General features: G+C 42.1%; 2 protein-coding genes and 1 pseudogene across 3 annotated transcripts; 2 read left to right on the top strand and 1 right to left on the bottom strand.

Annotated features, from left to right (window-relative positions):
- Positions 1–1,368: 1,368 nt before the first annotated feature.
- LOC306662161 (tripartite motif-containing protein 75-like) lies at positions 1,369–2,724 on the top strand (the record flags this gene model as incomplete). Its single annotated transcript, XM_079141725.1, has 1 exon — positions 1,369–2,724. The coding sequence occupies one exon, from the start codon at positions 1,369–1,371 to the stop codon at positions 2,722–2,724; it is 1,356 nt and encodes a 451-aa protein (XP_078997851.1).
- A 7,227-nt stretch (positions 2,725–9,951) lies between these two features.
- Positions 9,952–13,097, bottom strand: LOC306661187 (tripartite motif-containing protein 60-like). Its single transcript, XM_079140019.1, has 2 exons — positions 13,069–13,097; positions 9,952–11,855 (listed from the first exon to the last, which is right to left on the bottom strand). Exon 2 carries the CDS (start codon positions 11,538–11,540, stop codon positions 10,119–10,121), a length of 1,422 nt encoding a protein of 473 aa, XP_078996145.1. The 5' UTR covers positions 11,541–11,855; positions 13,069–13,097; the 3' UTR covers positions 9,952–10,118.
- Positions 13,098–19,000: 5,903 nt separating this feature from the next.
- Positions 19,001–22,070, top strand: LOC306662160 (transport and Golgi organization protein 1 homolog; annotated as a pseudogene). The gene is made up of 2 exons: positions 19,001–19,135; positions 19,740–22,070. The product of its transcript is annotated as a transport and Golgi organization protein 1 homolog (transcript).
- The last annotated feature ends 4,735 nt before the right edge of the window (positions 22,071–26,805 follow it).

Genomic DNA, 26,805 nt, shown 5'->3' with positions numbered 1-26,805 from the left:
CCCTGTCTCAAAATGGTCTGGGAATGTGGTTCAGTAGTTAGGCACGCCTGAGGTCAGTACCTGGTATATATATATGTGTGTGTGCATGAACTAGAAAAGTTGCTTTTATAAGTCCAATGCATGCATCCATAAAATTTTGTTCCTAGTCTTTTTATCCATTAATTTTTTTCTGGGGGAGGGCTGGAGATTGCATCTAGGACTGGCTCACTCTATATATGCTGCACCAGAGTTACACCCCCACTCCTACCCCCTCAAATATTTTGGTTATTTTTAGTACTGTGGATTTACCACTGAGCCACTCCTTCAGCCCTTTGTATTTTTTATTCTGAGACAGTCTCACTAAGTTGCTGAGGCCGGTCTCAAACTGGCAATTCTGCCTCAGCTTCCCAAGTTGCCAGTATAGGAGTGTGCTACCATGCTGCACTACCCCTTAATTTTTTGAAGCGAATCCAATACCACATACAATTTTATGTTTAAATACTGCAGGAATATCTGAAGTATAGAGCTACTTTTTTTTTTTTTTCTTTTTAACATGGGGGATGAAATTCCAGTGCTCATGTATGCTAGTCAAGAGCTGTCCTGTGGAGCTATACCCCCAGTCATTTTATTTTGAGACAGGGTCGCTTCGAGTTGCTTTGGTTGGCCTTTAACTTGTGGCGATCCTCCTATTATCACAGCATGGACTTACAAGAGGGTGCCACCATTCCTGGTGTGTCATTTTTATTTTGGTACCGGGAATTAAACGCAGTGGTACTTTACCACTGAGCCAAATCCCCATTCCTTTTATTTTTTTCTTTTGAGACAGGGTCTTGCTTATGGCCTTGCTAAATTAATAGATTTTGCCTTGAACTTGCGATCCTCCTTGCCTCAGCCTATCAAGTCACTAGGATTACAGGTGTGCAGCACTACACCTACTAAAAGATAAATATTTCAACCCGAAAAAAAGGAGATAAATGTCTATGATTTAAATGTTAGTCATTGTTTTATTATACACTTTTTTTCTCTTTATGTTTAAGAAACCTTGTCGGTTGACCTGTTGGATATCCCGCATTCTGAAATTCCCTCCATGGTTGTTAATTTCCATCACTTCTCAAAGTTGTGGTTCTTTCCCAACAAAGACAATTAAACATCCAAGCTTGAACTTGTGCGAAGGAGGTCCAGTAACGGGATCAGGAGTGCCTGGGGTCTTCCCTTCCTCTTGGCAGCTGCTTCTGGAGCTGAAGAGAAAACAGACAGGTGTGTAGGACCATAATCTCTGGGGACTCTGGCTGACTTCAACAGAGAACGCTGAGGGGTTGCTGGCTTCTCACTTCAGAGTTCCTGGAGACCTACTGGAAAGGGTCTCCTCAGGCAGAGCCTTCATGCACAATGGCCTCTGAAGCCTCCCTGGAAGAGCTTCAAACAGAAGCCAGTTGTCCCATTTGCCTAGGCTACCTGACAGATGCAGTGACCACTGAATGCGGGCACAACCTGTGTCGTTCTTGCATCTACCAGCACTGGAAAGATCTACAAGATGTCTTCCCCTGTCCTGTCTGTCTCCACCACTGCCTTGACAAGAATCTCAAGGGCAACCTGCAGTTATGTAACATGGCTGATATTGTCATGCAGCTGCCCGATACGAGAAGTAAGAGGAGACCCCTGTGTGAGAAGCACAGTGAAGTTCTGGACTTGTTCTGCGAGGAGGACCTGGAGTTGTTGTGTCCCCAGTGCAGGGTCTCCTCCAACCACCAAGATCACTGCCTGAGGCCCATTGATGAAGCTGCAACTCGTCACAGGAGTAAGCTCAAGAACTACATTAAGCTCCTCAGGGAGCAAGTTGAAGATGCTGAAATGGGATGTGAAGTACAAGTTTCAAAATCCATTAAACTGAGATGGGAGATGGGAAATTGGAAGAGGGAATTATATCATGAATTTGAAGAACTTAAACACTTCTTAGGAAAGGAGCAAGGTATATTACAGGTCAGGTTACATACACAAGAGAAGATTGTGGCAGAAAAGTTAGTTAAAAACAAAAGCCAAATTTCAGCCCACATAGGCGCACTAAAAAGTTTCTTAAGTGAAATAAGAGAGACATGTACGCAAGCAGACCTGGATTTACTGAGAGGTATTAGAAGCATTAACAGCAGGTACACTGACATAAAACCCCCAGCAGTTTTTTCATATGAATTAAAGACAGAGAATTATCACCCGCCTCCACATTATTTTGGTCTGCAAAAAATGATCAGCACATTTCAGGTAGATTTGACTTTAGATTCTCAAACCTCCCACCCTAACCTTGTTATCTCAGCAGATGGGAAGAGTGTGAAATGTGAAATGAAGAACTCAAGCCATTTACCTCTTCCGCCAACCACTTTTTATGCAGTTGTCTGGAGTTCTGAGCGATTTGGAAGTGGGAGACATTTTTGGCAAGTAGAAGTGAGGGGCACAGGTGAATGGTCCTTAGGCGTATGTAGAGAATCCTTCACCACAAAAGGTTTTGTATCTGTTTGTCCCAGCAATGGTTGCTGGCAAATTGGGCAGTCCACAAATGAATGGCAGTCAGCACAAGTCAAGCGGGTTGGAGTTTTTCTGGATTACGAGTTGGGAGAGGTTTCGTTTTATAATTTGAATAGCAGATCATGTTTGTGTAATTTCACTGAAAACTTTAGAGAAACACTTGTGCCTATTTTCTCTATTGAAAGTTCCTCAAAGTCTCTGACAATCACTCTTGTTAGAGAAGAGTAAACTACCTGGAGGGCCATTTTCTGAGTTTATTTTCTTTCATGCTCTTGGAGATACTAGAGTACTTGTAATAAAGATCCTGATTCCACTTTGGTGTCTGGCTGTTAACCTTTCAGGACCCTCCCTCTGGTCAACACCTGGGCAAGATGAGAAAGTTCAGGCGTTCCCTCTTGGCACACGTGGGAGGTTCAAACCTGGTTGTGTGGAAACCTTCACAGCAGCCCCACCCTGTGATCTCCATAACAAGCTCATTGAGTCTTCTTTCCTTGCTTTTTCTTTTTTGGTAGCCACCCTCCTTTACTCCATTTTGGGAATAATTTGCCATACTTTGTGTGTGACATCATCTGTCCTTTAGTGATGCTGGGATTGAACCTAGGGCTTCATGAATGCCAGGTAAGGGCTTTTCCACTGAGCTACGTCCCATGCCCCCCTTTAAATTTTTTTTGTTTTTGTTTTTTTTTTTGCCGTGCTGGGGATTGAACCCAGGGCCTTGTGTATGCAAGGCAAGTACTCTACTTATTTTGGTATTGGGGATTGAACCGAGGGGCACTTTACCACTGAGCTAAACCCCAGCCCTTATTTTTTGAGATAGGGTCTTGCTAAGTTGCTGAGACTGGACTTGAACTTGCTAACTGGCTTCAGTGTCTGGAAAGAGTGCACTTTATCTCTGCTGCTTTGTATTACATTTACTCATTTCTGCCAAGGCTGGTAGAGATTTAATTGATATATGAATTCCCCTCCCCCCTTGGCACTGGGAATTGAACCCAGGGACACTGAACAACATACCCAGTATTTTTTTTTTTTTTTTTTTTGAGACAGGGTCTTGATAAGTTGCTGAGGCTGGTCTTCAAGTTGCCATCCTACCTCAGCCTCCCAAGTTGCTGGGATTACAGGTGTGTACCACCGCTCCCAGCTTTGATCTATGAAGTTTCTATAACTCTTGGCATTTGGGGGCAAGAGTATAGATTCAGGTTTATCATGTGGCTCAACATTCTAGATCAGTTTAGACCTATTTCTGGTTTAGAACCAACAGTGTATTTAGATTCCTCCATAAGTGTGACTAATGTAAAATCTAACCTTGTTCTGTAGAGCACCTGGGCATTAGAATATCCCTTTTTTCACATGTGGGCTTATTATGAATTCACTCATGTGAAGCAAGAATAGTCAATATGTGAAAGGCCATCACTGTTCAAATATTTCATTTTTAAATATTTTTTGTGTTGCTGGAGATTGAACCCAGGGACTCACATGCTAAGCAAGTCCTCTATAAACCAGGCACACTGATGCACACCTACAATCCCAGTGACTTAGGAGACTGAAGCAGGAGTATTGCAAGTTCAAGACAGCTTTGGAACTTATCAAGACTCTCATCAGCTTAGTGAGACCCTGTCTCAAAAGATCTGGGCGCTCAGTGGTGAATCACCCTCTAGTTCTATCCCCAGTACCACAAAAAAAAAAAAAAAAGATTTATTGGAGACACACGTTTAGGACATAGGAGTACTGACAAAGGAGTTTATACAAAGGGAACAGGTCATTGTTCCGCACTTAGTGCCAGAGTCTTTCCTCTATAATCCAAGAATTTGAAGCTAAGGCAGGAGGATCGCAAGTTTGAGGCCAGACTAGGGAACTTAGTGAGATCATCTTTCCAAATAAATAAAAAGGGCTGGGGATGTAGCTCAGGAGCGGAAACAACCCTGGGTTCTATCTCTGGTATTGCAGTGGGGGGGAAGTTCTCTTATTTAAATTTCTGAAGATTAGTAAGTTAATAGCACCTCCACCTCTGATACTGTCAAGACTCAACATACCAATGTGAAAATGACCTTAACATCTTTTTGGCGTTATTGCATCCTGGAGGCAATATAAAATTGGTTTAAGGGGCTGGGAATATAGCTCAGAGGGAAAGTGCTAACATACGTGAGGCCCTGGGTTCAATCCCCAGTACCCCAAAAAAGGGACTTTTTTTTTGGCTTAAGGCCATTTGTGCTGTTATTTACAAATCAGTCTACTTTTAATGACATCCCCCACAAAGGATCTAGAATCTAAATTGCAATAGATTAGGCACTCTAAACTGCACCTCTGGAGACATCATTGTAGAGACTTAAGCAACTTACCCTCATGCTTTCTGAGACTGGACCATGAGTTGCCCTCAGGCTCTTTTATTGCTACTGTTCTTTAAATAAAAACCTTATATTCTGAATGGACAACATGGAGGAAGTCCTCAAACCACATATCCTTTTCGGGCCCTTGGACTTCTTTCATGACAGGAACTATAGATGGGATCTTTGTATTACAAGCTTCTAGGTTCAGTGACTCGTATCAAGTGAGAGCACACAAAGTCGGCTGGGTGAAGAGTTAGATGAGATGCCTACTTGGGATATATGAGATCCAGGACACCTGCTTAGAATTGCGGATCTGACAGTTTTCAGCCTCTCTATGAATGCGTTTTCTATAAGCAATGGGTATACCTTATCAGAGTTCTCAGGCTATCCCAAGCCCAAGGTTTTGCTCTTAAGCCTATAGGGAAGCCTGGATCTCCTCCCACACTATAAAACCTTACTGCAGTGTCATGAGGCATGCAACTGTCTTATGGAACCTGCTCCGCCTGGGAAACTTGGAATAAGGAATTCTCCATGTCAGGTGCACACCTGTCATCCTAGTAACTCAGGAGCCTGAGGCAGAAAGATTGCAATTTTAAGGCCAACCTGGGCAATAGCTTGACCCCATCTCAAAATAAACAAAATAAAAAGGGCTGGGAATGTAGCCTAGTAGTAGAATGCCTCTGGGTTCAATCTCTAAAACACACCCACACCCACACCCACCCACACACAAACACACACACCCAAAAAAAAAAAAAAAAAAAAATTAAAAAAAATTCCTGGAGTTAACTGAAAAGGAGGGAAGAATCCTGGGAATCACCCATATTTGAGGATGCTGAGAGGAGAGAGTAATCTGTTAAACTGAGAAGATGTAGTGCGATACCAGTCAGCAAGTTCCTGAAAGATTCAAGAAAACTAAAAATCAGACAGAATGCATATCAATGTATTTGGACACCGGATCACTGATTAAAATTTAAAAAGTTTCACAGCAGAGGTAGAGTCAAATGGCAGACCACCTATTGCAGGTAGAGAAAGAGACAATGTCCTCTGTGTTTCCTGTGTTAACTCAGGAATGTTTGGAGGAGGAATTATTAGATTGTGAGAGTGGAGGCCTAATGGGTCCTTTCAGGATTGAGTGGACTAACAGAGTGGTAACTAGGGAGGTGGGCATGGCTGGAGATGGTGGATCACTGGGGGTGTGGCCTGGAAGGGTGCCTTCCTCCAGTCCCTTCCCCTTTCTGCTTCCAGTGCTCCTCCACCACACCCTTTTGCCATAATGTTCTGCCTCACCTTGGGCCCAGAGCAATGGGGTCAACCCACCACGAACAATAAACCTGTGAAACAGTGAAACAAAATGAACTTGTCTTTCTCTTGTTTTTTTTTTTTTTTTTTTTTTTTTTTTTGGGAGGGGGAGGTACTGGGGATTGAACTCAGGGACTCTTGACCACTGAGCCACATCCCCAGCCCTAATTTGTTTTTATTTAGAGACAGGTCTCACTGAGTTGCTTAGTGCCTCGCTTTTGCTGAGGCAGCTTTGAACTTGTGATCCTCAGCCTCAGCCTCCCAAGCTGATGGGAGTACAGGTGTACACCACAGCACCTGGCCTCTGAGTTGTTCTTGTTGAGACTTTGGTCACAGTAATGAAAAAACTAACACACCATTGCTTGTAACTTTTTCATATTTTGACATTCATTTTCTTTATTCTCACTATGAAAAAGAACGTTCCCTAGTTAAAAAAAAAAAAATTCAACACTGAGGGACAGATGTATGGCCATATCAACAGTATACAGCGTGGTTCAGGACTCTGGGAGACTGAAGATTAAGGGTTATGATGATATTGGAGAAGGATGTGAAAAGAAAAGTGGTTTGTTAAGCACCTGTGTGCTAACGCCATGTTCGAAAAGCTAGCAAGTTTTTGAACTATGAACCAGGAATACACACAACCTTGTTTTCTTTTTGTTTATGAAAATTCAGGGTTTTTTTTTTTTTTTTAATTGTTTGTGTGTTTTCTTTAAGATTAGATCTTGCACTGTTACTCAGGCTAGCCTTGGACTCCTGAGCTCAAGTAATCTTTCTGCCTCAGCCTCCTGAGTAGCTGGGACTACAGGTTTGTGCCACCACACCTTGAGTAAAGGGTCGTTAAGGAAATGTGTAAACCTTAATTAAACTGATTTCGAGAAATCTTGCACTTTTCCCCTTAAAATGACTATTTTGAATTCTCTGTGAAAGAGATCCACACATAGCCATTGCCATCAGTTTCAGGTGTTTTGTCCCTTCAGTGAGGTAATAGTTCCTAGAGACATTTTTTCTCCTCAGAATTTAAATTAAAAAAAATAACTTTTTTCCACATCTTTCATTGGTGCATCATATGTAGTTGCACATAATGGTGGAATGTTTTATATTTGTACATGCACATAATATAACAATATAATTTGGCTATCATTCCCCAGTATTTCCTCTTTCCCTTTCCTCTTCCCTCCCCCTGGTTCCTTTCCTCTAATCTACTAATCTCCCTTAGACTTTCATGAGATCCCAGAAACTTCTAGATCCTCATTGGCACACAAGGTTATTGGGGCATTGAAGAACCAGGTATTTATTCCAATCTTCACAGTCTGACTTTCTTTCAGTCTGTCCTTCCATAAACTCTAAGCAGGCTATTTAATGTTCTCTGAGCCTGTGATCATTACTGCTATTGAGCACTAGATGGTGCTTTAAATCCAGGTTTACGCAGGGTACATTGGCACTGGCCTGTAGTTCCAGTGATTCTGAAAGGAAAAGGCAGGAGGATTGCAAATTCCAGGTTAGTTAGTGAGAACCTGTCTCAAAACAAAACAAAACAAAACAAAATTTAAAAGGGCTGGGGATGTAGTTTAGTGATAAACTGCCTCTGAGTTCAATCCCCAGTACACACACACACACACACACAAATCCAGATTTGCCATGATCCTGCAATTGGTATATGGTCACCATTTCAGCATTAGAGGGTGCCCCAAGGTAAAATCTGCCTTGAATCTGTAGCGTATTATTCAGGATGGATTTGGGGAGTGCCTGGAGAGGGTAGACCATCTCCATTGGGGTCCATGTGCCTGCACCTGAGCAGGATGGACCTTGATGCCTTGTCTGTAGTCACTGGCCTGTGGTCTGGAACTATGGAATTCTGACCAGCCCTGGGCCTCACTGGCATATATTGCCTGGGGTCCAGAGCAATATCTTGCACCCACAACCTTGTTCTTCCCCTACATGGACAATCACTATTATGCTGACTGGGATGGAGAAGGGATGAGGTGGGTAAACCCATTGCCACTGCAGTCACTGCAATGCTGGCACAGGACCAAGGCCCCGTGATGCTATGACCTGACTGCTGCTGTCATCTATTATGGCCTGAGACCACTGCAGCTAGCAGAGGTGTGCTGTTGGGTTGGAACATAAGTACATTTTACTGGGACTGCAGTCTCTGCAAGGTGTTGGGCTTGGTCCCGACAATGTTTGTGGAAACTATCCTGGGGAAGGGACCAATGAGTTCTGCGCAGCGTTCAGTTTCACTGGCCCAGCACTGAGTACCAAGGGCAAAATACTCCACTCACATCTGTCTTCCCAGTACACAGCCTTTCTCCAAGCTGTGCTTGATGTGGATGTTGGAAAACATCCCTTGCTCCCACGGCTGGAGCTGAGCTGGGATGTACCTGAAGCACATGGCTTCAAGGAATGACACCCAAGGGCACAACCCAGATCCACAATGTGACCAGCAGTGCTGCAGTCTGGAATATGAGTTCGACCCCCTGAAATCAACACTTTTACCTGGCTCTGGAGTCTAAAGGCTCTGTCTAGAGGCACTGGACTAGAGGTCATCGCGTTCTGCCCAGCACTGGGCTTTACCATGACGGGCCTGGTACTGAGCTCTAAGTCTAAGGTCTGTTTTTTTTTTTTTTGTGGGGGGTATTGGGATTGAACCCAGGAGAGTCACATCCACAGTCCTTTTTATGCCTTGAGTTGGGGAACAGGTGACTCAAGCAATTCTTCCCATTCTACATTCTTCAATGTCTCTGTTTTCCTTCCAGTGCTGGGGATTAGACCCACGACATCCTAGGCAAGTGCTTTACCACTAAGCTACAGCCCAGTCCCAAATATTTTCTCCTTTTTGTAGAGCTAGGGTTCAAACTCAGGGCATCACATACACTAGCAAAATTTCTATCACTAAGCTATACTATAGCCCAAATATTCCTATTTCTTTTCTTTTTATATTGGGGTTGATTTAGGGGCACTTCACCACTGAGCTACATTCCCAACCCTTTTTTAAAAATTTTGAACCAGGGTTTCATTAAGTTTTCCAGGTTGACCTTGAACTTGAGGTCCTCCTACCTCAGCCTCCTTAGTTGTAATGATATGCCACCATACCAGGGTCTGAAGTACATTTTAAGAGATTAAAATAGTACAGATAATCTTCATTCATCATAATGGAATGACATTAGTAATAAAAAGAATTCTGGAAACTTCCAAACTATGGAGACTAAACATACCCCCCCCCACCTCAGTATTGCAACAAAACCAAAAATAAAACTTTCATTGAGATAGGGTCTCATATTGCTCAGGCTGTCCTCCAACTCCAGGGCTCGGCTCAAGTGATCCTCCTGCCTCAGCCTCATGAGCAGCTGGGACTACATGCACACACCAGGCCTGGCTCTTGATGGAGCATACCTGTAATTCCAGACTCAGGAGGCTGAGGCCAGAGGATCCAAACCTTAAGCCAGCCTGGGAAATTTAGTGAGACCGTGAATCAAAATTTAAAAGGGTGGGTATGAAGTTCAGTGCTAGAGTGGGTTCCATCCTCAGTAACATGCACCACATGGGTACACACCAGGTATGGTGGTACACATCTGTAATCCCAGTTACACGGGAAATTGACACAGGATTTCAAATTGGAGGCAAGCCTGAGCAACTCAGCTTTCTTCAAATGTGTTAGGGATGCAGCTCAGTGGTACAGCACTTGCCCAGCATGCAAGAGGCCCGAGATTCAAACACCAGTATTGCAGAAACAAAAGACAATTTTTCTTATAGGGAAAATAGGTAGGCAAATACAGGGAAAACTCTAATTCACTTTTATTGACAATCATTGAAGAAATACAGTTTGTATGCCTACAAAGCAGGCAATGTAACTACATCTTTATGAACTTGCTGAAATTTTTATATGAAATAATAGCTTATTGTGAAAACAAATTTTTTAAAAAGGGAACTATCAACAAGATTCACTGGCTCAGTTATATCCACTAACTGAAAGCAAAAAAAAATGAATCTTCTAATACATCACCATTCAGAATCTGTGACAGTACAGATTTTAAGAGGTTTTGAGTCAGTTCCAGTGTAGAAATAAGGCCAAAGTGTTTCTGTAAAATAATCATCAAAAGTATAGAGAAGAGCTCTATCATCCATATTGTAAAAGGAAATCTTACCCATTTCAGAGTCCAAAAAAATACCAATCTTACTAGGTATTACTTTTGGGAGAAGATTAATTTTCTTAGAGCCCAATGCAACATAATTAGTCTGACTACATTGTCCAATTCCCCATAATCCATCCTGTACAACAACTGTTTTAGTCTGATTCTTCCTTCTTCTGCAAAGAGACTCTTTACAGACACCCACAATCCATTCAGGCTTGTCTTTCACTTCTACCTGCCAGTACTGTCTGCCAGAATTATATCCCTCTGAGCCTAAAACAGCTGGGCAGAGGTAAAATCTTCTGGGGTTATGAGGTGGTTTTTGCCTATTTCCATATTGCACACTTTTTCTGTCTTCAGAGACGATAAGTTTGCGATTGGCTGTTTCAGGATCTAGAACTACATCTACTTGAAATTGCTTAATAATTCTGTTTAAGCCAGAATATTGTGGAGGAAGCTGGTAAACATAATCTTTGAATTTGAATGAAAAAGGTTCAGGGCATTTTGAGTTTTTATATCTGTGATAGATACTTTTAATGTCTGCTAATAATTCCACTTCTGATTTTACATATTTGCTCTCTATCTCCTTCAACAGAAATTTTAATGAGGAGGCATGGTCTGAAAGTTTTGTTAGGTTTTCCTGTAGTTTTGCTGAAATATCCAACCCTTCATCTTGTAATTGTCTGAGAGCAGTCTCATGCTCATTTTGGAGAAACAATGCAATTTGTTCAAATTCAGACTTGACTTCTTCTCTCCTATGCTCTACCTTTTTCTTCACTTCCAGGGATTTTCTACTTTGCATACTAATCAGTTTTTCAATTTGTTCCACTCTCTCCTTCCATGGGTCAATGTAGTACTCCAATTTTTTCCTGTGATAGAGGGCGGCCTTCTCTATGGGCCAAATATAGTGATGCTTGTGATTAGAGGAGAAACTGCACTGTGGACATAAAACCTCTAGATCTTTCTGACAGAAAAAAGTCAGAACTTGTTTATGCTTCTCACACATAAACTTTCCTTCCTGTCGTTTTCTCTTGCTTCTTCTTAATGGGAGTAGCTTAGCAATTTCAGTCAAATTACCCAGCTGGTAATTGTTCGTGAATTTCCTTTCTGGACAGCGAAAGTGACAAAAAGGGCAGGGGAAACTATTCTCCAGATCCTTCCAGGACACACTGATGCAGGAGAGACAGAAGTTATGCCCACAGTTGATGGTCACTGGGTTTTCCAAGTGCTTCAGGCAGATGGGACAGTTAGCCTCTGTGTGGAGGTTTGCCAGGACTGTTGTAAACTCCATTAAGCCTTGGACGAACAAAGGTGGTGGGCAAAGTAATCTCTTTTAGGAAGGCCTGGCTCTGTAGCGTTTAGTGGAAATCTTCCCCTAGAACCTCAAAACTGACTAGCTTTTGGTTCCACTGCCTTAGCACACCAATGGCAGCCTTATAAACCTGTTTAGCCTTCTGTGACTTACCCCCAGAGTCTAGGACCAACAATACTCCTAAGCCTACAACCTAGTGCATATTAGAACATATTAACTCAATGATCTGAAGTCAAGTTTAATATTTTTCTTGTTCAAAAGAAGTAGCCTTGGGTTCACAAGGGGAAATCCTTCCTATGGGTGAGAAAAAGACATTTAAATTAAAAACCTGATTCTATAATCATCAGTGTATTAAAACATTCACATGGAATAAGCCAATCCCTAAAAACCTAAGGCCAAATATTCTCTCTGACATGTGGATGCTGACTCACAATAAGTAGGGGAGAGGAAGGAGTGAAGGTTCAACCAAATGGTCAAGGCCAAGTAGTGGGGAAGGATGGGGGAAGGAAATGGGAAAACAGTAGAATGAATCAGGCATAAACTTTCTTGTCTTCATATATGAATATATGATCAGAGTAATTCCACGTCATGTATAGCCACAAAAGTGAGAAGTTATACTCCATGTATATTTATGTCAAAATACATTCTACTGTCATGTATAACTAAAAAGAACAGAATCATAAATGAATGCAAAAATTATTGGGTGGAAATTCTTGAAAATACAGGGTATTCGTATTGCAAATTCACTCCAAACACTACTAATTTAAAGCCACAAGAAAAAATTCAGGACAAAGTAACCTTTGTCTATATAATATTCTTGCCCAAAATATTTAACCTCATCCTGATCATGAGAAAATTAGTCTACATCAGATTGTAGGGCATTCTATACAACAACTGGTATGCATTCTTAAAAAATGCCAATGACATGGAAAACAAAACAAAACAAAAAAAGTGCTACATTTAAGAAGATTACAGAATCAGCCCAGATGCGTGCAATGGTGCAGGGCTGAAATCCCAGGGACACAGGAGGTTAAAACATGAAGATTCCAAGTTCAAGGCCAGCCTCAGCAACTTAGCAAACCCTCAAAATAAAATTAAAATAAAAAGGGCTAGGGATATAGCTATGTGGAAAAGTGACTTTGGGTTCAATTCTCAGTACAAGTAAAATAAAATAGGGATAGGGATGTGGTTCAATGGTGAAGCACCCCTGGGTTCAATCCTCAGTACTAACAACAACAACAGACAAATTCAGTGTAAGATCCCACTTGAGACCTTAAAATTAAAAAATAAACAACTAAGAAAACATTTTTGGGACAAATGTGAGAATTTCAGTATGGACTGTATCATATAATATTGTACGGGTACAATACAAATATCATAGGCAAGAAACAGAAAGTTCTTGTTCTTGTCCCCATGAGTACTACTGCATGTGGGGAGGGTACCATAAGAATGGCTGCAACTCCCTTCATAAAGTTTGACAACAAGAGGCCTGTGCAGTGGCACTTACCTATCATTCCAGGGAGGCTGAGGCAGGAGGATTGGAAGTTCGAGGACAGTCTGAACAACTTAGTAAGACTCTATCTCGAAATAAAAAAAATAAAAAGGACTTGGTATGTAGCTCAGAGTGCCCCTGGGTTCAATTCCAAGTATCACAAATAAATTCCTCAAAAAGTATTTAAAAAGATAAATAAAAATTTAAAAATAACAAAAGCTAAAAAGAAAAATTCCTCCAAAAGTATTAAAAAAGATAAATGAAAATAAGAAAATAACAAAAACTAAAAAAGAAAAAACAAAAAAACCCAAATTCTTCCATCAAGCGTGATCCATCAATACAATATTCTTTCCCCTTCTTCCACACACTACTAGACACTTTCTCAACTTTTTCTATTCTTCTCCCCTTCCTTATTACAGTAAGAATAATAACATGGGCATGGATGTGACTTATGAAGTTGGCTTTGTTTTAGTGATCAAGCAAATTGTTTTTACTACACACACTTTTTCATACCAGCAGAATTAAAAAAAAAAAAAAAAATGCAGTGGTACTAGAAAGTCTCCACATAAATTATTTCCAGACTCATGGTTTGTCTCAGTGTCTTGGAACAGCTATCACAGCAAGAGGCTATATAGGAGGCAGTGCCTCCAAATGAAAGGACTAATATAAGAGAACACTACGTGCTGAGAATGTGGCTGGGTACTTGTCTAGAATGCTCAAGGCCCTGGGTTCAATCCTTAGTACGGAAACAACCAACCAACCAAAACAAAACAAACAGGGCAGGACATGTTTGAATCCTGGCTTTCCTACTTACCTATCTTCAGGAAATTCAGGTATCTTTTTTGAATCTTCTTTCTTTAACCTGTAAAATGAAAATTTCAACATATTTGTTATTAAAATATAATGTAAATGGTAACATGTGGCCATTGTTCTTGGCCCTAGAAGCTTTCTGTTAGTATATCCTTGAATCTCGATCCAATTGCAAAGTCCTCCCAAGTTCTAGATTTGTCCATTGTGTCTCCCCTTCCCAAAAAGCTATGCAAGATTCCACTATCGAGCCACATTCGAGGCTCAAGTCTTCACTTTTTTTTTCCCTTTTTAAAATAATAACCGAGTCACAACCCCAGTATTAGGGATTGAACTCAAAGGTGCTTAATCACTGAACCACATCTCCAGTCCTTTTTACCTTTTTTTTTTTTTTTTTTTGAGACAGGGTCTCACTAGGTTGCTTACAGCCACACTAAGTTGGCGAGGCTGGCTTCGAACCTGCAATCCTCCTGCTTTGGCCTCCTAGTCACTGGGATTACAGATGTTCGCTACCACACTAGGCTTAAGCCTTTTCTTTTAGAACTGATTAAATCTGCCAGGTTTGTTTTGACCCTGCCTCAAAACAAACTTTAAAGCTGGGCGTGGTGGCCCATGCCTCTAATCCCAGCAACTTGGGAGGCTGAGGCAAGAGGATTGCAAATTTGAGGAGAGACTTCAATAATTTAGTGAAATCTTATCTGAAAATGAAAAAGGACTAGGGGGAGGGGGTGGATAAATCTCAATGTTAATGCATTCCTGAGTTCAATCCCCAGTACCTACATAAATTGATTAAATCTTTCCTCTTGATACCTACCCTAAACCAACTTCATCTGGGGATTGTTCTAACACACTTGGGTTTCAATCCCCAGTACCAAAAAAAAAATAAAGAACAAAAAAAAGGGTCGAAAATTTTTTGAGAACCTTTCCCAATGTCACAGAAGTAATAGACTGCAGGGAACAAGTGGAAAACATGTAAAGTCAGAATACAATAATTTAAAGAAAGCATGTGCAGGGGCTGGGGAGATAGCTCAGTTGGTAGAGTGCTTGCCTTACAAGCACAAGGCCCTGGGTTCAATCCCCAGCACCACAAAAAAAAAAAAAAAAAAAAGAAAGCATGTGCAAAAAAGGAACTCTATTACAGTGCAAAGGATATAATACATACTTCAGATATTATTCTGCCACCCTTTCATCAGTCCTCCTTTTTAGAACAGCTCTGTAGACACTACCACCATTGTAATTAAAGTTAGCCATGTTTCTCTGTGGAATACACAATGGTGTCGCCAATCCATTCCTAAGTATGTAGCAGAATCAATCTTTTGTTTCTTCTTCTTTCTTTCTGTACTGGGGATTGAATCACTGAGCTATATCACCAAACCTTTTTATTTTGAGACAGGGTCTCACTAAATTGCAGTCAGCTTCAAACTTTCCATACTCCTGCCTCAGCCTCCCTGGAGTGGCTGGATTACAGGCCTTGGCCACCACACTACCCTGGTCTTTCCAGGTACAAATGTAATACTTTTATTTTCCAACTTAAAACAACTCAGTGGTCTTCTATAATTTAAGAAAGCAGTTTTGAAACGATAGCTTGCATCATAAACACCTGCAAATCTTGATGAAAGGTTGCTTGGCCACAACCCTGTCTGATTCAACAAGTCTGTTTAACTTCCCAGGTGATGACCATTACTTCATGAACTACTCCTTTAAGGGGGGGGGGGGGGGAGGGAAACCCCCAAACTTAAAAGATCCACTGAGATCTACTTCTAGCCTCTTTGTCAAAGTTGTGAACTGACTTTACAATTATTTTTTGCTCCCCCCCCCCCCCAGTTCTTTGTCTTTGTTGTACTGGGAATTGGGTCCAGAAGCCCTCTACCATTATAGTCTTTGTTTTACTTTGAGACAAGATCTCATTAAATTGCCCAGGCTGGCCTCAAATTTGCCATCCTCCTGCCCTGGCCTCCAGAGTCACTGGGATTACAGGTGTGCACTAGATGCCTGGCTTTTTTGGCTGTTCATGATCTAGTGGGTCCCAACCCCACTTGACCACAAGGTTCTTGGTGGTCTATATCTTTGCTGAAGTGATGAATAAATAAAGTCTATGGTGGATTCCAGTTGTTTTAACCACTGGCATACTACATATTCCCAAGCATAACTGATCCTACAACAGTTCATGTATAAAGTGAGGGCTGAAGGATGACTAGAGGGTGCAGGTGATGGAGGGTGGCGAGTTCTCAAACTGCGGCTACCACTCCACTCCCCTACCTCCACGACCCCAACCCAAATGCAGACAGCAATTCTTTGAAGATAAGGTGGCCACTTCACTAGTTCTCATTAGGTTCGCATCTTCTTGAAAGTTTAATTACCAAGGCCCACTGCCCCTGCTGTTGCTCCACTGATCGGGGACGCGGGTGTCTGATTTTTACAAGACCTTCGCCAGAGACTGAGGCCCAGTCGCCTAAGGGGCGACCCTGCGGACAGTAGCCGCCCACGAAGCCCTTCCTCAGACAGCTTCCCCCGGGGCCGACCGGCTCCCTCCTGCCACCCTCCCCATTTACCTGGCGCAGACGGCTCAACAGCTCGGGCTGGAAACTCGCTGGAATCCCGGAGCGCAGGGGCGAGTGATGGAGACCCCCAGCGGTCCCGCCGGAAAGGCCGCGCGGTGATTGGCTGTTCCGTAGACAGTGGGCGGGGCATGAGCCTGCGCGTGCCCAGTGCCCCGGGGTGGTGGAGGCGGGAGCGTAAAGAGCTCCTTAGCAGAGCTGGGTGGTTCACTGAGCCGCGCCCAGTTGGCCTCCTCCACTGTTTAGTTCCCAGCGCACCCTTTTCAGATTCTTACCACGATGTTTTTGTTTCTGTGTGCCATCTGAGGCCCAAAGGAAGGCGGCAGGCTGCTTTTGGAAGCTTCGCCAGGCCTTCTCTCCGACGGTAAGGGAGTGGAGCTCAGCAGAGAAGCTGCTTCAGTAGCCTGGAGCAAGGTCGCCTCGTTGAGGAGGTGAACCGGGGACATCTACGAGGAACCCGCCCCTCTTTGGATCAGTTTGCATCTCAATGGGTGGGTGTGTCTGTGCCCTGGGCAGAATTAGGCCCATCCCAGCCATTTGGGTTCACCTCTGCCTCTCCTGAGTAGGTCATGGTTTAGGCAGGTGGAAGGAATGAATATGAATTGGTTGGAACTTGCAGTGTAGGAAATGGCTTTTGCTAGGATGATGAGATGAGCAAGAGTCAGTGCAGGGCTTCTGAGACAAAGTTGAGGGTTTCTTTTTTGCGCCTTGGGGAGAAGGTACTGGAGATTGAACCCAGGAGCGATTTGCCACTGAGCTCATCCCCAGCCTTGATGATGGTTTGTTTTGAGACTGGATCTCTCCACCGGGTTGCCCAGGCTGGCCTTGAACTTGTGACCTTCCTGCCTCAGCCTCCTGAGTTTCTGGGATCACGAGTGTGTGCCTGCACACCCAGCTCAGGGAAACATTTTAAACATGAGGTCATACATCTTTGAAAGGACGACTGGAAATAGTTGAAACAGTATTTGATACTTTTAAGAGATCCAAGAAGTGGAGGGTTGTGAGCAGTTACCAGTGTGAACTAGAAAATCAACAGATATTGATAAAGTCCTGGTTGCTAAACCTTTTGAAATACTAGTGGCAGCAGTTCACCTCTGTTCTTTCTCTGTGGGATGAGGGAATTATTTCAATTTAAATATCATAATATGCAAAATGAGTCCCTGTCACAGTATATGGCACAAAAATTACTTAACATAGGAACCCCATCAGTGTGGCACTGCGTCTTGAAGGGCTGACCATGCTTTGTAGGGTACATCATAATTATACTGGATGGGACCAGACTAGCTGATGGATGCTAATTAACCAAGAGTTATTATTTATTTGAGTCTTCGGGACCAATTGGTTTTAGAAATAGCATGTGGAGTTCAGAAGCAATCTGGCTTCATCCTTACTCCTCTACAGAAACTGTGCTCAGTTTATTAGAGTGTAAACTAATTTCTCAGTCAAGGAATGTTTCATGCTTGTTACTCCTAAGATCTTCTGTAATCTTTGTCTTTGGTAGTACCATATGATTTTAGCAAGGACACACTACAGACTATTTGTATTGTGAAACATTTGTGTGTATATGAGGGCACACTTTCAATATCTGTGTAACTATTAGAAGAGAAAGATAAAGTCTAGGATTTGGATGAGTCTAGGATTTGGAACCAGGCTTCCAGGAGTTCAAATCCAAGTTCTTTTACCTTATTTGACCTTTTGCAGGTTATCTTTTTTTTTTTTTTTTTTTTTTTTTTGTTTTTTTGTTTTTTGCAGTGCTGGGGATCGAACTCAGGGCCTTGTGCTTGAGAGGCAAGCACTCTACCGACTGAGCTATCTCCCCAGCCCTGCAGGTTATCTTTTGATGCTTATTTTCTTATTTAAAAATAAAGGAAGAGTGGAGCAATAATAATAGTACAGCACATCTCTTGAAATTGTTGAGTACTAAATCAGTTTTCATAAATTAAAGCATTTTGAACAGTGTTTGACATGGTAAATGATGTATATGTATGTGTATATATATAATACATATATACACATATACATATGCATATATGTTACACATAAAATTGTGTTTTGTTCATCCATAATTATATGCATTATCTATAAATTCACCTAAAAATAACTTTTTCCGTTTCTCTCTGAGGGAATAAATTAAATTTAGACAGAGCAAAGCCTGGGGGTGAGAACACTTGCTAAGCATGTTTGAGGCCCAGGGTTAGATTCTCAGAAATAAATAAATTTAGGAGTGAGCAGATTTAAGTGCTTTTGCTTTGGTATCATTTGTAAAACTTATAGAGAAAAATGCCCAAATTTGTATTTTCCTTGTCACTTGAACGTAATTTTTAGACAGGCGTGGGGCGGAAAGCGCCAGCGGCGGGGGGGAGGCCAAGTTCATTCCCAGTACCCACCCGCTGTGCTGGGTCCTCCGGCCTCAGGAAACGGTGGAAGAGGTCGAGTCCTGTGCCCTTCAGCAGGGAAGCATCGTCTCCGCTCAGCTGTCCGTACACGAAGGACTCAGTACCTGCCACCGTGCCTTCTGTCTCCGCTTCCTCGGGTGACCCGGAGCTTCTGGGACCCCAGTGGGTGCTCTACGCGGCCCTCATATGGAGGGACCCCCGCTGCGGCAGGCGGGTGGCTGCGTTCTGAGCCGAGTGGGTGCACTGACTGACGTGGCGACGGAGAAATGCAGTGTCAGGCCCCAGGCAGGCAGGACCGAACTGGATTGTTCAGCGAGGCGGGTGAGAGGGTACTTGAAGCTTTCCTCATTGCATTTTTAAGGGAACACTTAGAGGTGACAAGCCCCCTGTTACTTTCCTAGATGCAGCTAACGACACAATAGGTCTTATCCCTATGGAGACTGTTGGGAGATGGGGCCAGAGTGAGCGTTATCTCGTTATCTCGGATACTTGTAGAGGGCGGTGTAGAATAGTGGAGCCTAGGCTGGTGTTTAATACTCTCCCGTTAAGCAGACATTTAGAATTAGATGTTTAGTTTTATAGAAGGAAGTTAAATTCAGAGTAGTTTATCTAAGCCAGTTTTCTAGAGGTGTCTGGAATTACTTGTCATTTGTCTTTGTTTATATAGAGTAGAATGGAAATATGATTTAAAACCTTAGAGAAATAGATCATTATTTGTATTATTCATTATCCTCGTGGTTTTATTTGTAGCCATAAAATTAATTAGTTTTATCATATATTTAAGTTTTTGTCTTACATAATTTTTTTAGTCATTAAAACCCGGCTATCTATGAGAGAAGTATTATTCAGAGGGATTCTATCCAGGTGTTAGACAATATGATGTCATAAGACCTATTACAAACGGAAATATATGCTCCATTTAAAGTATTTAGACTCATTATACTTGAAAACATTGCAAGCACATAAGAAATATGAGCTGCCAGGATCCTATCTCTCGAAGAAGCTATTGGAGAATTTTGAGGAGCTAGTTGCTACATTGCCCAGTGATGTTCAGCCTGGGCTTGATTTTTGTAGATTACCATGGAAGCCTGTACTTCTCACTGTCTTCTTGGGAATTGTTTCATTTGCCATTTTCTTCTGGAGAACTATCCTTGTTGTAAAAGATAGAGTATATCAAGTTACTGAACAGCAAATTTGTGAAAAGTTAATATCACAAAAGAAAATGAAGAACTGGTGCAAAAATTGTCAAATTATGAACAGACAAGGAATCAAAGAAACATGTCCAAGAAACCAAGAAACAAAATATGATTCTCTCTGATGAAGCAATTAAATATAAGAATAAAATCAAGCTACTTGAAGAAACTAATGAGATTCTTGATGACAGAGCTTAAAGTCTTCGTGTTATGTTAGAATCTGAGAGAGAACAGAATGTCAAGAATCAGGACTTGATATTAGAAAACAAGAAATCTATAGAGAAGTTAAAGGATGGTATTTCAATGAATGCTTTAGAATTTTCAGAGGTTCAAATTGCTCTTAATGAAGCTAAGCTTAGTGAAGAGAAGGTGAAGTCTGAATGCTATCGGGTTCAGGAAGAAAATGCTACCCTTAAGAAGAAGAAAGAGCAGTTGCAACAGTAAATCGAAGATGGGAATAAATCACATGCTGAGCTCAGTGAGCAAATAAAATCATTTGAGAAGTCCCAGAAAGACTTAGAAGTAGCTCTTACTCACAAAGATGATAATATTAATGCTTTGACTAATTGTATTACACAGTTGAATCAGAGTGTGAATTGGAATCTGAGGGTCAGAATAAAGGAGGAGGTGAGTCAGATGAATTAGCCAATGGAGAAGTAGGAAGTGAGAAGGTGAAAAATCAAATTAAGCAGCTGTTGGATGTCTCTCAGACACAAACTGCAATATCAGTAGTTGAAGAGGATCTACTTTTACAACTTAAGCTAAGAGCTTCGATGTCCACAAAATGTAACCTAGAAGACCAAATAAAGAAATTAGAAGATGACCGCAATTCACTACAGTCTGCTAAAGCTGGACTGGAAGATGACTGCAAAACTCTGAGGCAGAAAGTGGAGATTTTAAATGAACTGTACCAGCAGAAGGAGATGGCTCTGCAAAAGAAACTGAGTCAAGAAGAGTAGGAGAGACAAGAAAGAGAACAGCAACTGTGAGCTGCAGATGAAAAGGTGCTTTTGGCTACAGAGGAAGTTAAAACTTATGAGCAGAGAATTGAAGAAATGGAGGAAGAATTACAGAAAACAGAAGTCTCATTTAAAAACCAGATTGCTACTTATGAGAAGAAAGCTCATGATAACTGGCTCAAAGCTCGTGCTGCAGAAAGAGCTATAGCTGAAGAGAAAAGGGAAGCTGCTAATTTGAGACACAAATTATTGGAAATGACCCAAAAGATGGCAATGTGGCAAGATGAACCTGTGATTCTAAAACCAAAGCCGGGAAGACCAAATACACAAAACCCTCCCCAGAGAGGTCCACTGAGCCAGAATGGCTCTTTTGGCCTGTCCCCTGTGAGTGGTAGAGAAATGTTCCCCTCCATTGACAGCAGAGCCAGCTGGGAGACCTCTCTCTGCTACTCCTAATCGAAGAGATTTGCCTAGAAGTGAATATGGGTCAATGGATGGACCTTTACCTTGTCCTCAATGGTCTTCTGAGGCATCTGGGAAACCCTTTGCCTCTGACCAGAGATGTGGTCCAGCTCCCATGAACAGCAGCTCCAGAAGCTTTTCTCCGGCCAAGATGATAGATGAGGGCAAAGTTAATATGGCTACAAAAGGGACCTCTCCTTTCCCAGGGGTATCTCTCATGGACTCCCCTGTGGGAGGGCCTCTACCACCATCTGTTATGGACCGCCACTTCAGCTTGGTGGGCCTTTTGGGCCTTGGCCACTTCCTCCACCATTTGGTCCTGGTGTGCATCCACCACTAGGCTTAAGAGAATATGCACCAAGTGTTTCACCTGGAAAACAGGATCTGCCTCTTGACCCTCAGGAATTTTTACCAGGACCCACACCATTTAGACCTTTAGGTTCATTTGGTCCAAGAGAGTACTTCATTCCTGCTACCCGATTACCACCCCCAACCCATGGGCCCCAAGACTACTCACCATCACCTGCTGCAAGAGACATGACACCTTCAGGCTTGAGAGATGAACCTTCACCTGCCTCTCAGAGCAGTAGCCAGGGCTGTTCACAGGCTTTAAAACAGAACCTATAACCATGACCTCTGACACTTAGAGTGTGGACTGTGTACTATTCATTGTGTTAAGGGATTATTGGCTTCAAAATCCAAAAGTTTTAAGGGTTTGTTTTTAGAACTAGGCTGCCTTGGCAGTATGCATTTTTGAGCCACAAAATTCAAAACTATCATTTCCCTCTCTATATAACAATCACCTCTTAAGCTAAAGTATCCTTCCAACTTTGAAATGTGCAATAAGGAATACCTGTGTTTTAGTTAATGTAGTATATATAATTGCTAAATGATTTAGAATGTCATAAAATATGAGCATTTCCTGTGGAAATGCTTTAAGAACATGTATTTCCATTATCCTATTTTTAGTGTATTCCAGTTGATACAGAGCAATGGTGTTTATAAGCTTGATCTTTCTCTCTCTCAATATCTGGTCACAAACTGTTATGCTAAAATGTTTACTCAAAGATCATAAACTTATTTCCCTTCTTGCTGAAGTTCTTTGTAGTAATAGTTCATAAAAAAATGTTTATTAATAAAAAAAAAGTAGTTTTTAAAAAAGAAAGGCTGTTTTTTTTTGTTTGTTTGTTTTGGTACTGGGGAATGAACCCAGGGACACTCACCACTGAGCCACATCTCCAGTCCTTTTGATATTTATTTAGAGTCAGGGTCTTGCTAAGTTGCTCAAGATGCCATAATTCTCCTGCCTGAGTTTCCTGAGCCGCTGGGATTATAGGTGTGTACTACCACACCTGAATGATAGGCTAAACTCAATTCAGTTATTTTTAGAATAGATTGAAATGTTTAGTTTAAATAGGGTGGTTAAAGAAGGAAGAGTTTTATTTTATTCAAGTACTTTTTTTTCCCCCCTTTAAGAAATGGTTAGCCAGGTGTGGTGGCACAGGATTTGGGAGGCTGAGGAAGAAGGATAGGAAGTTCAAAGCCAGCCTCAGCAATTTAGCAAGACATAGTCTCAAAATAAAAAATAGAAAGAGCTGGGGATGTGGCTTAGTGGTGGAGTGGTCCTGGCTTTAATCCCCGGTACCCACCCCCCCAAAAAAAATGTTGAACAATGATTTTCAGTTTCCTTGAAAGGAGAGGAAAGAAGGAAAGTTGAAAAGGGAATTAATCTAAACTTTGTTGAGAGGCTTCATGCTGTGGCAGGAGAGCAATGGCTGTGGCACCTCTTTCAAGACATAGAGATCAGCTGGTCATGGTGGCACATACCTGTAATCCCAGTGATCGGGAGACTGAGGCAGGAGCATTGCAGGTTCGAAACCAGCCTCAGCAACTTAGTGAGGCTGTAGGTAACTTAGTAAGACCCTGTCTCTAAATAAAAAATAAAAAGGGCTGGGAATGTAACTCAGTGCTTAGGAGCTCTTGCGTGCACACGCGCACACACACACACAGAAGGGGTCCAAAGCACACAATGCCATCCGTGTGGCTGATACGGAGTTTCTTGTCAACAGAAATTTATTTCTATTTGCTATTCTATTTACTGGTTTACGAGTACAGGTACTTGTGTGTTTTACAACTAACTTGAAACACAAGTGCCTGTTGCTGCCTCTAGAATAGATGGATGCAGGAAAGTTGAAGTTGGAAAGTTGAGAGCTTCTGAATGGAAGGGAAAGACTATTATCCTAGTGCCCAGCCTTGCTTCAGACAACATCCCCCCAGCAGATGTGATCCGATCCTGATCAAAGAACAGTGAGACCGGCGTCTGCGACCAGCTTTGTACAGTAGTAGGAGGCACACTCCAGGTTGGGTAACCACCTTTATACCACTGAGGCTTATTCATAGGCGCTAAATCAAATGTGTAAGCTCTTCCAAACCTCCAGCCTTCTGTGAGTTCTCAGTCTCAGGGCTTTTAAGAGAAAGCTTTTGATTTGTCCAGGTCTGGCATTTGCTGGTAGAAGCTTGCTAGGTGGTGTGTGAGTGCTCAGGACATGTGAGAAGCATTCATGGTTCTAGAGTTCTAGAAGCTTTTTTTTTTTTTTAATTTGGTAGTGGGGATTGAACCCAGGGGTGCTTTACCACTGAGCTACATTCCAAGTCCTTTTTATTTTTAATTTTTGAGACAGAGTCTCACTTAGGATCTTGCCAATTTGCTGAGGATGGTCTCAAACTTGGAATCCTCCTGCCTTACCATCCTGAGTGCTAGGATTACAGACATGAGAAGCATTTTTCAAATGTATGAAAAACTTGTGCAATGTGCAAAGGATGGATTTATAACATTGCTGGAGAAGCAACAAGCTTTAGTTCTAGGCTAGGAATGTGGCTCAGTGGTAAAGCACTTGCCTACATGTGTGAGGCCCTGGGTTTATTCCCCAGCATATAATGTCACCAATAAAGGCCTCAGCTCCAGTCCCCACCTAATTCTATTTTGGGCAGGGGTACCGGACATTGAATCCCCTGGGCACTTAACCCAGTAAATACTGGGCAGTACATCCCTAGTCCTTTTTTGAGACAGGGTCTCACTAGGTTGCTGAGGATTTTGCTAACATGCTGAGACTGGCCTTGAAGTTATGATCCTCCTACCTTAGCCTCCTGAGTCACTGGGATTACAGGCATGTGCCACTGCGCCTGGCAGTGTTTGCAGATTCTTAAGTGTATAATCAGAAGGGAAACTTCCAGACGTGTTAGTAGCTTTTCTGCAGAGCACTTGACAGGAACAAGAGCCTCCAATTAATAGCATCTCTACTTCTCCTATATTTTGGAACACAATTATATAATTTTACAGTGAGATAAGAACTTAAATGTGAAAAAACAGCCAGGACTGGAATCCAGTGCTTTTTCTAAGAACATTCTAACCTAATGGAAGCCAAGAATGGTAATGGGATGTAGACCTGGAGTTTGGGAAGTAAGGTCCTTTTGGGGGGAAAGCAAAGATGAAAGAAGGAAACACAGGGCCCAATTCTAACATGGTGTATCTGAATCCATGTTTTATTTAAAATTTTGATTTTTTTTCCATGCATTTTAAGGAGGGTTAAAATGGCATTAAAGGGCTGGGGATATAGCTCAGTTGGTAAATTGGTAGAATGCTGCCTCACAAGCACAAGGCCCTGGGTTCAATCCCCTGCACCGCAAAAAAAAAAAAAAAAAAAAAAGGCATTAAAATGTTTGGTAGTTAGCTTCTTGTTATTACAAAAATTGAGTTAAAACAACTTACAAAGAGAAAAGGTTTATATTGGCTTACAGTTTTGCAGATTATAGTCCATAACTGATTGACCCCCTTGTTCTGCGCTTGTGGTAGCACATTGTGGCAGGAGGACATAGTGGAACAAAGCCATTTACCTCACGGCCAGGGCACAAACAATGGAAGAGGAAGAGACTGGTGTCCCACAATCCCCTTCAATGGCTTACCTCCAGTGACCAGTTTACCCACTAGGCCTCATCTTGTAGAGTTTCAGCTAACTCCCAATGGCACAAGCTAGGGACTTAAGCCTTTAACACATAAGCATTTGGGGGACTTTGAAGATAAAAACCATTGCAAATGTTATTTTGATTACTAAGATTTGGACATACTCTTAAATTTTGTGTCTGTTTATTCTAGTACTATCCCTGAATCGGAGAGTAAAAGTGATTCGGGCATGGAAACAAAGATTTCACAGATTTCAGTTTTGGGAGGGAAGCTCTAAGGATGAAACAGGAGAACAAACAGTATGTACAATATTCTTTGGTCCACCACTCTTTATTTGGCCTACTTCATTGACTCACCCTAGGGATTAAAATTAGGGTGGCGTAATTACTCATGATCCCCTTCACTAAAATCTCTTTGTGTTCTGAAAATATTAGAAATGACGAACTTTTCTTTGTTGCAGTACTAGGCATTGAATGAATGGTGTTCTACACATTGAGCCACATCCCCAGCCCCTTTTTATTTTTTATTTTGAGATAGGGTCTCTCACTTAAGTTGCTTAGGGTCTAAGTTGCTGAGACTGGGTTTGAACTTGTGATCCTGCCTCAACCTCCCAAATCACTGGGATTACATGTGTGTGCCACCACACCTGAACTTTTTTATTTATTTATTTATTTATTTTTTATTTATTTATTTTTTATAAGAAGGAAAGGTTTATTTTGGCTCATCGTTTTAACATCCACAGTCAGTTGGCTTGTTGCTTTGGGGCGTAGCGAGGCAGCAGATCGTGATAGGGAGTACCTGGGGGCATGCACAGTGGCCAGAAATCAAAGAGAGAGACAGAAGGGACAGGGTCTCCCCCCTTCCAGGGCACACCCCAGATGACCTTACTCCCTCCAAGCCGGCCCCACTTCTTAAAGGATCCTCCACCTCCCAGTTGTGTCAAGCTAGGGACTGAATCTTTAATGAAGGAGCCACTGGGACATTTCAGATTCAGCCATACCCCAAGCATCTCATTCAGGAATTCCAGGAGCACAGGGTGGCTCTTCCCCAGGATCCCTCCTCCTGTATCATATGCCCCATTCATGGTCTCGCCAGCTTCTACCATAGTCTGCAGATGGGCCTCCCTAGACGGGAACTCATGTCTCCTAGGACTGGATTCTGTTAGTGGTCCAAAAGCAAAAAACCACACACTAGTGCTGGCTAAGTAAGTCCAGGATCATCTAAATATATCTGCCACTCGCCAGAGAAATACAGAAGACGATCCGGTGGTCTTTGTGGTTGATGTGAGCAGAGAAATAGTCTAAGCCTGGACAAAGCTGACTCTACCCAATAGAATTCAGTATAGTGGCAGAATAATAAGGGGCATGATGGACGATTGAGTGGAACCCAGGGCCCGGAGCAGGTCAGGCAGGTGCT

Source organism: Sciurus vulgaris (genome assembly GCF_902686455.1).
Source record: "Sciurus vulgaris genome assembly, chromosome: 5".
Taxonomy (NCBI): domain Eukaryota; kingdom Metazoa; phylum Chordata; class Mammalia; order Rodentia; family Sciuridae; genus Sciurus; species Sciurus vulgaris.
The sequence above is the reverse complement of the archived record's forward strand: the minus strand, read 5'-3'. Positions and strand labels throughout refer to the sequence as shown.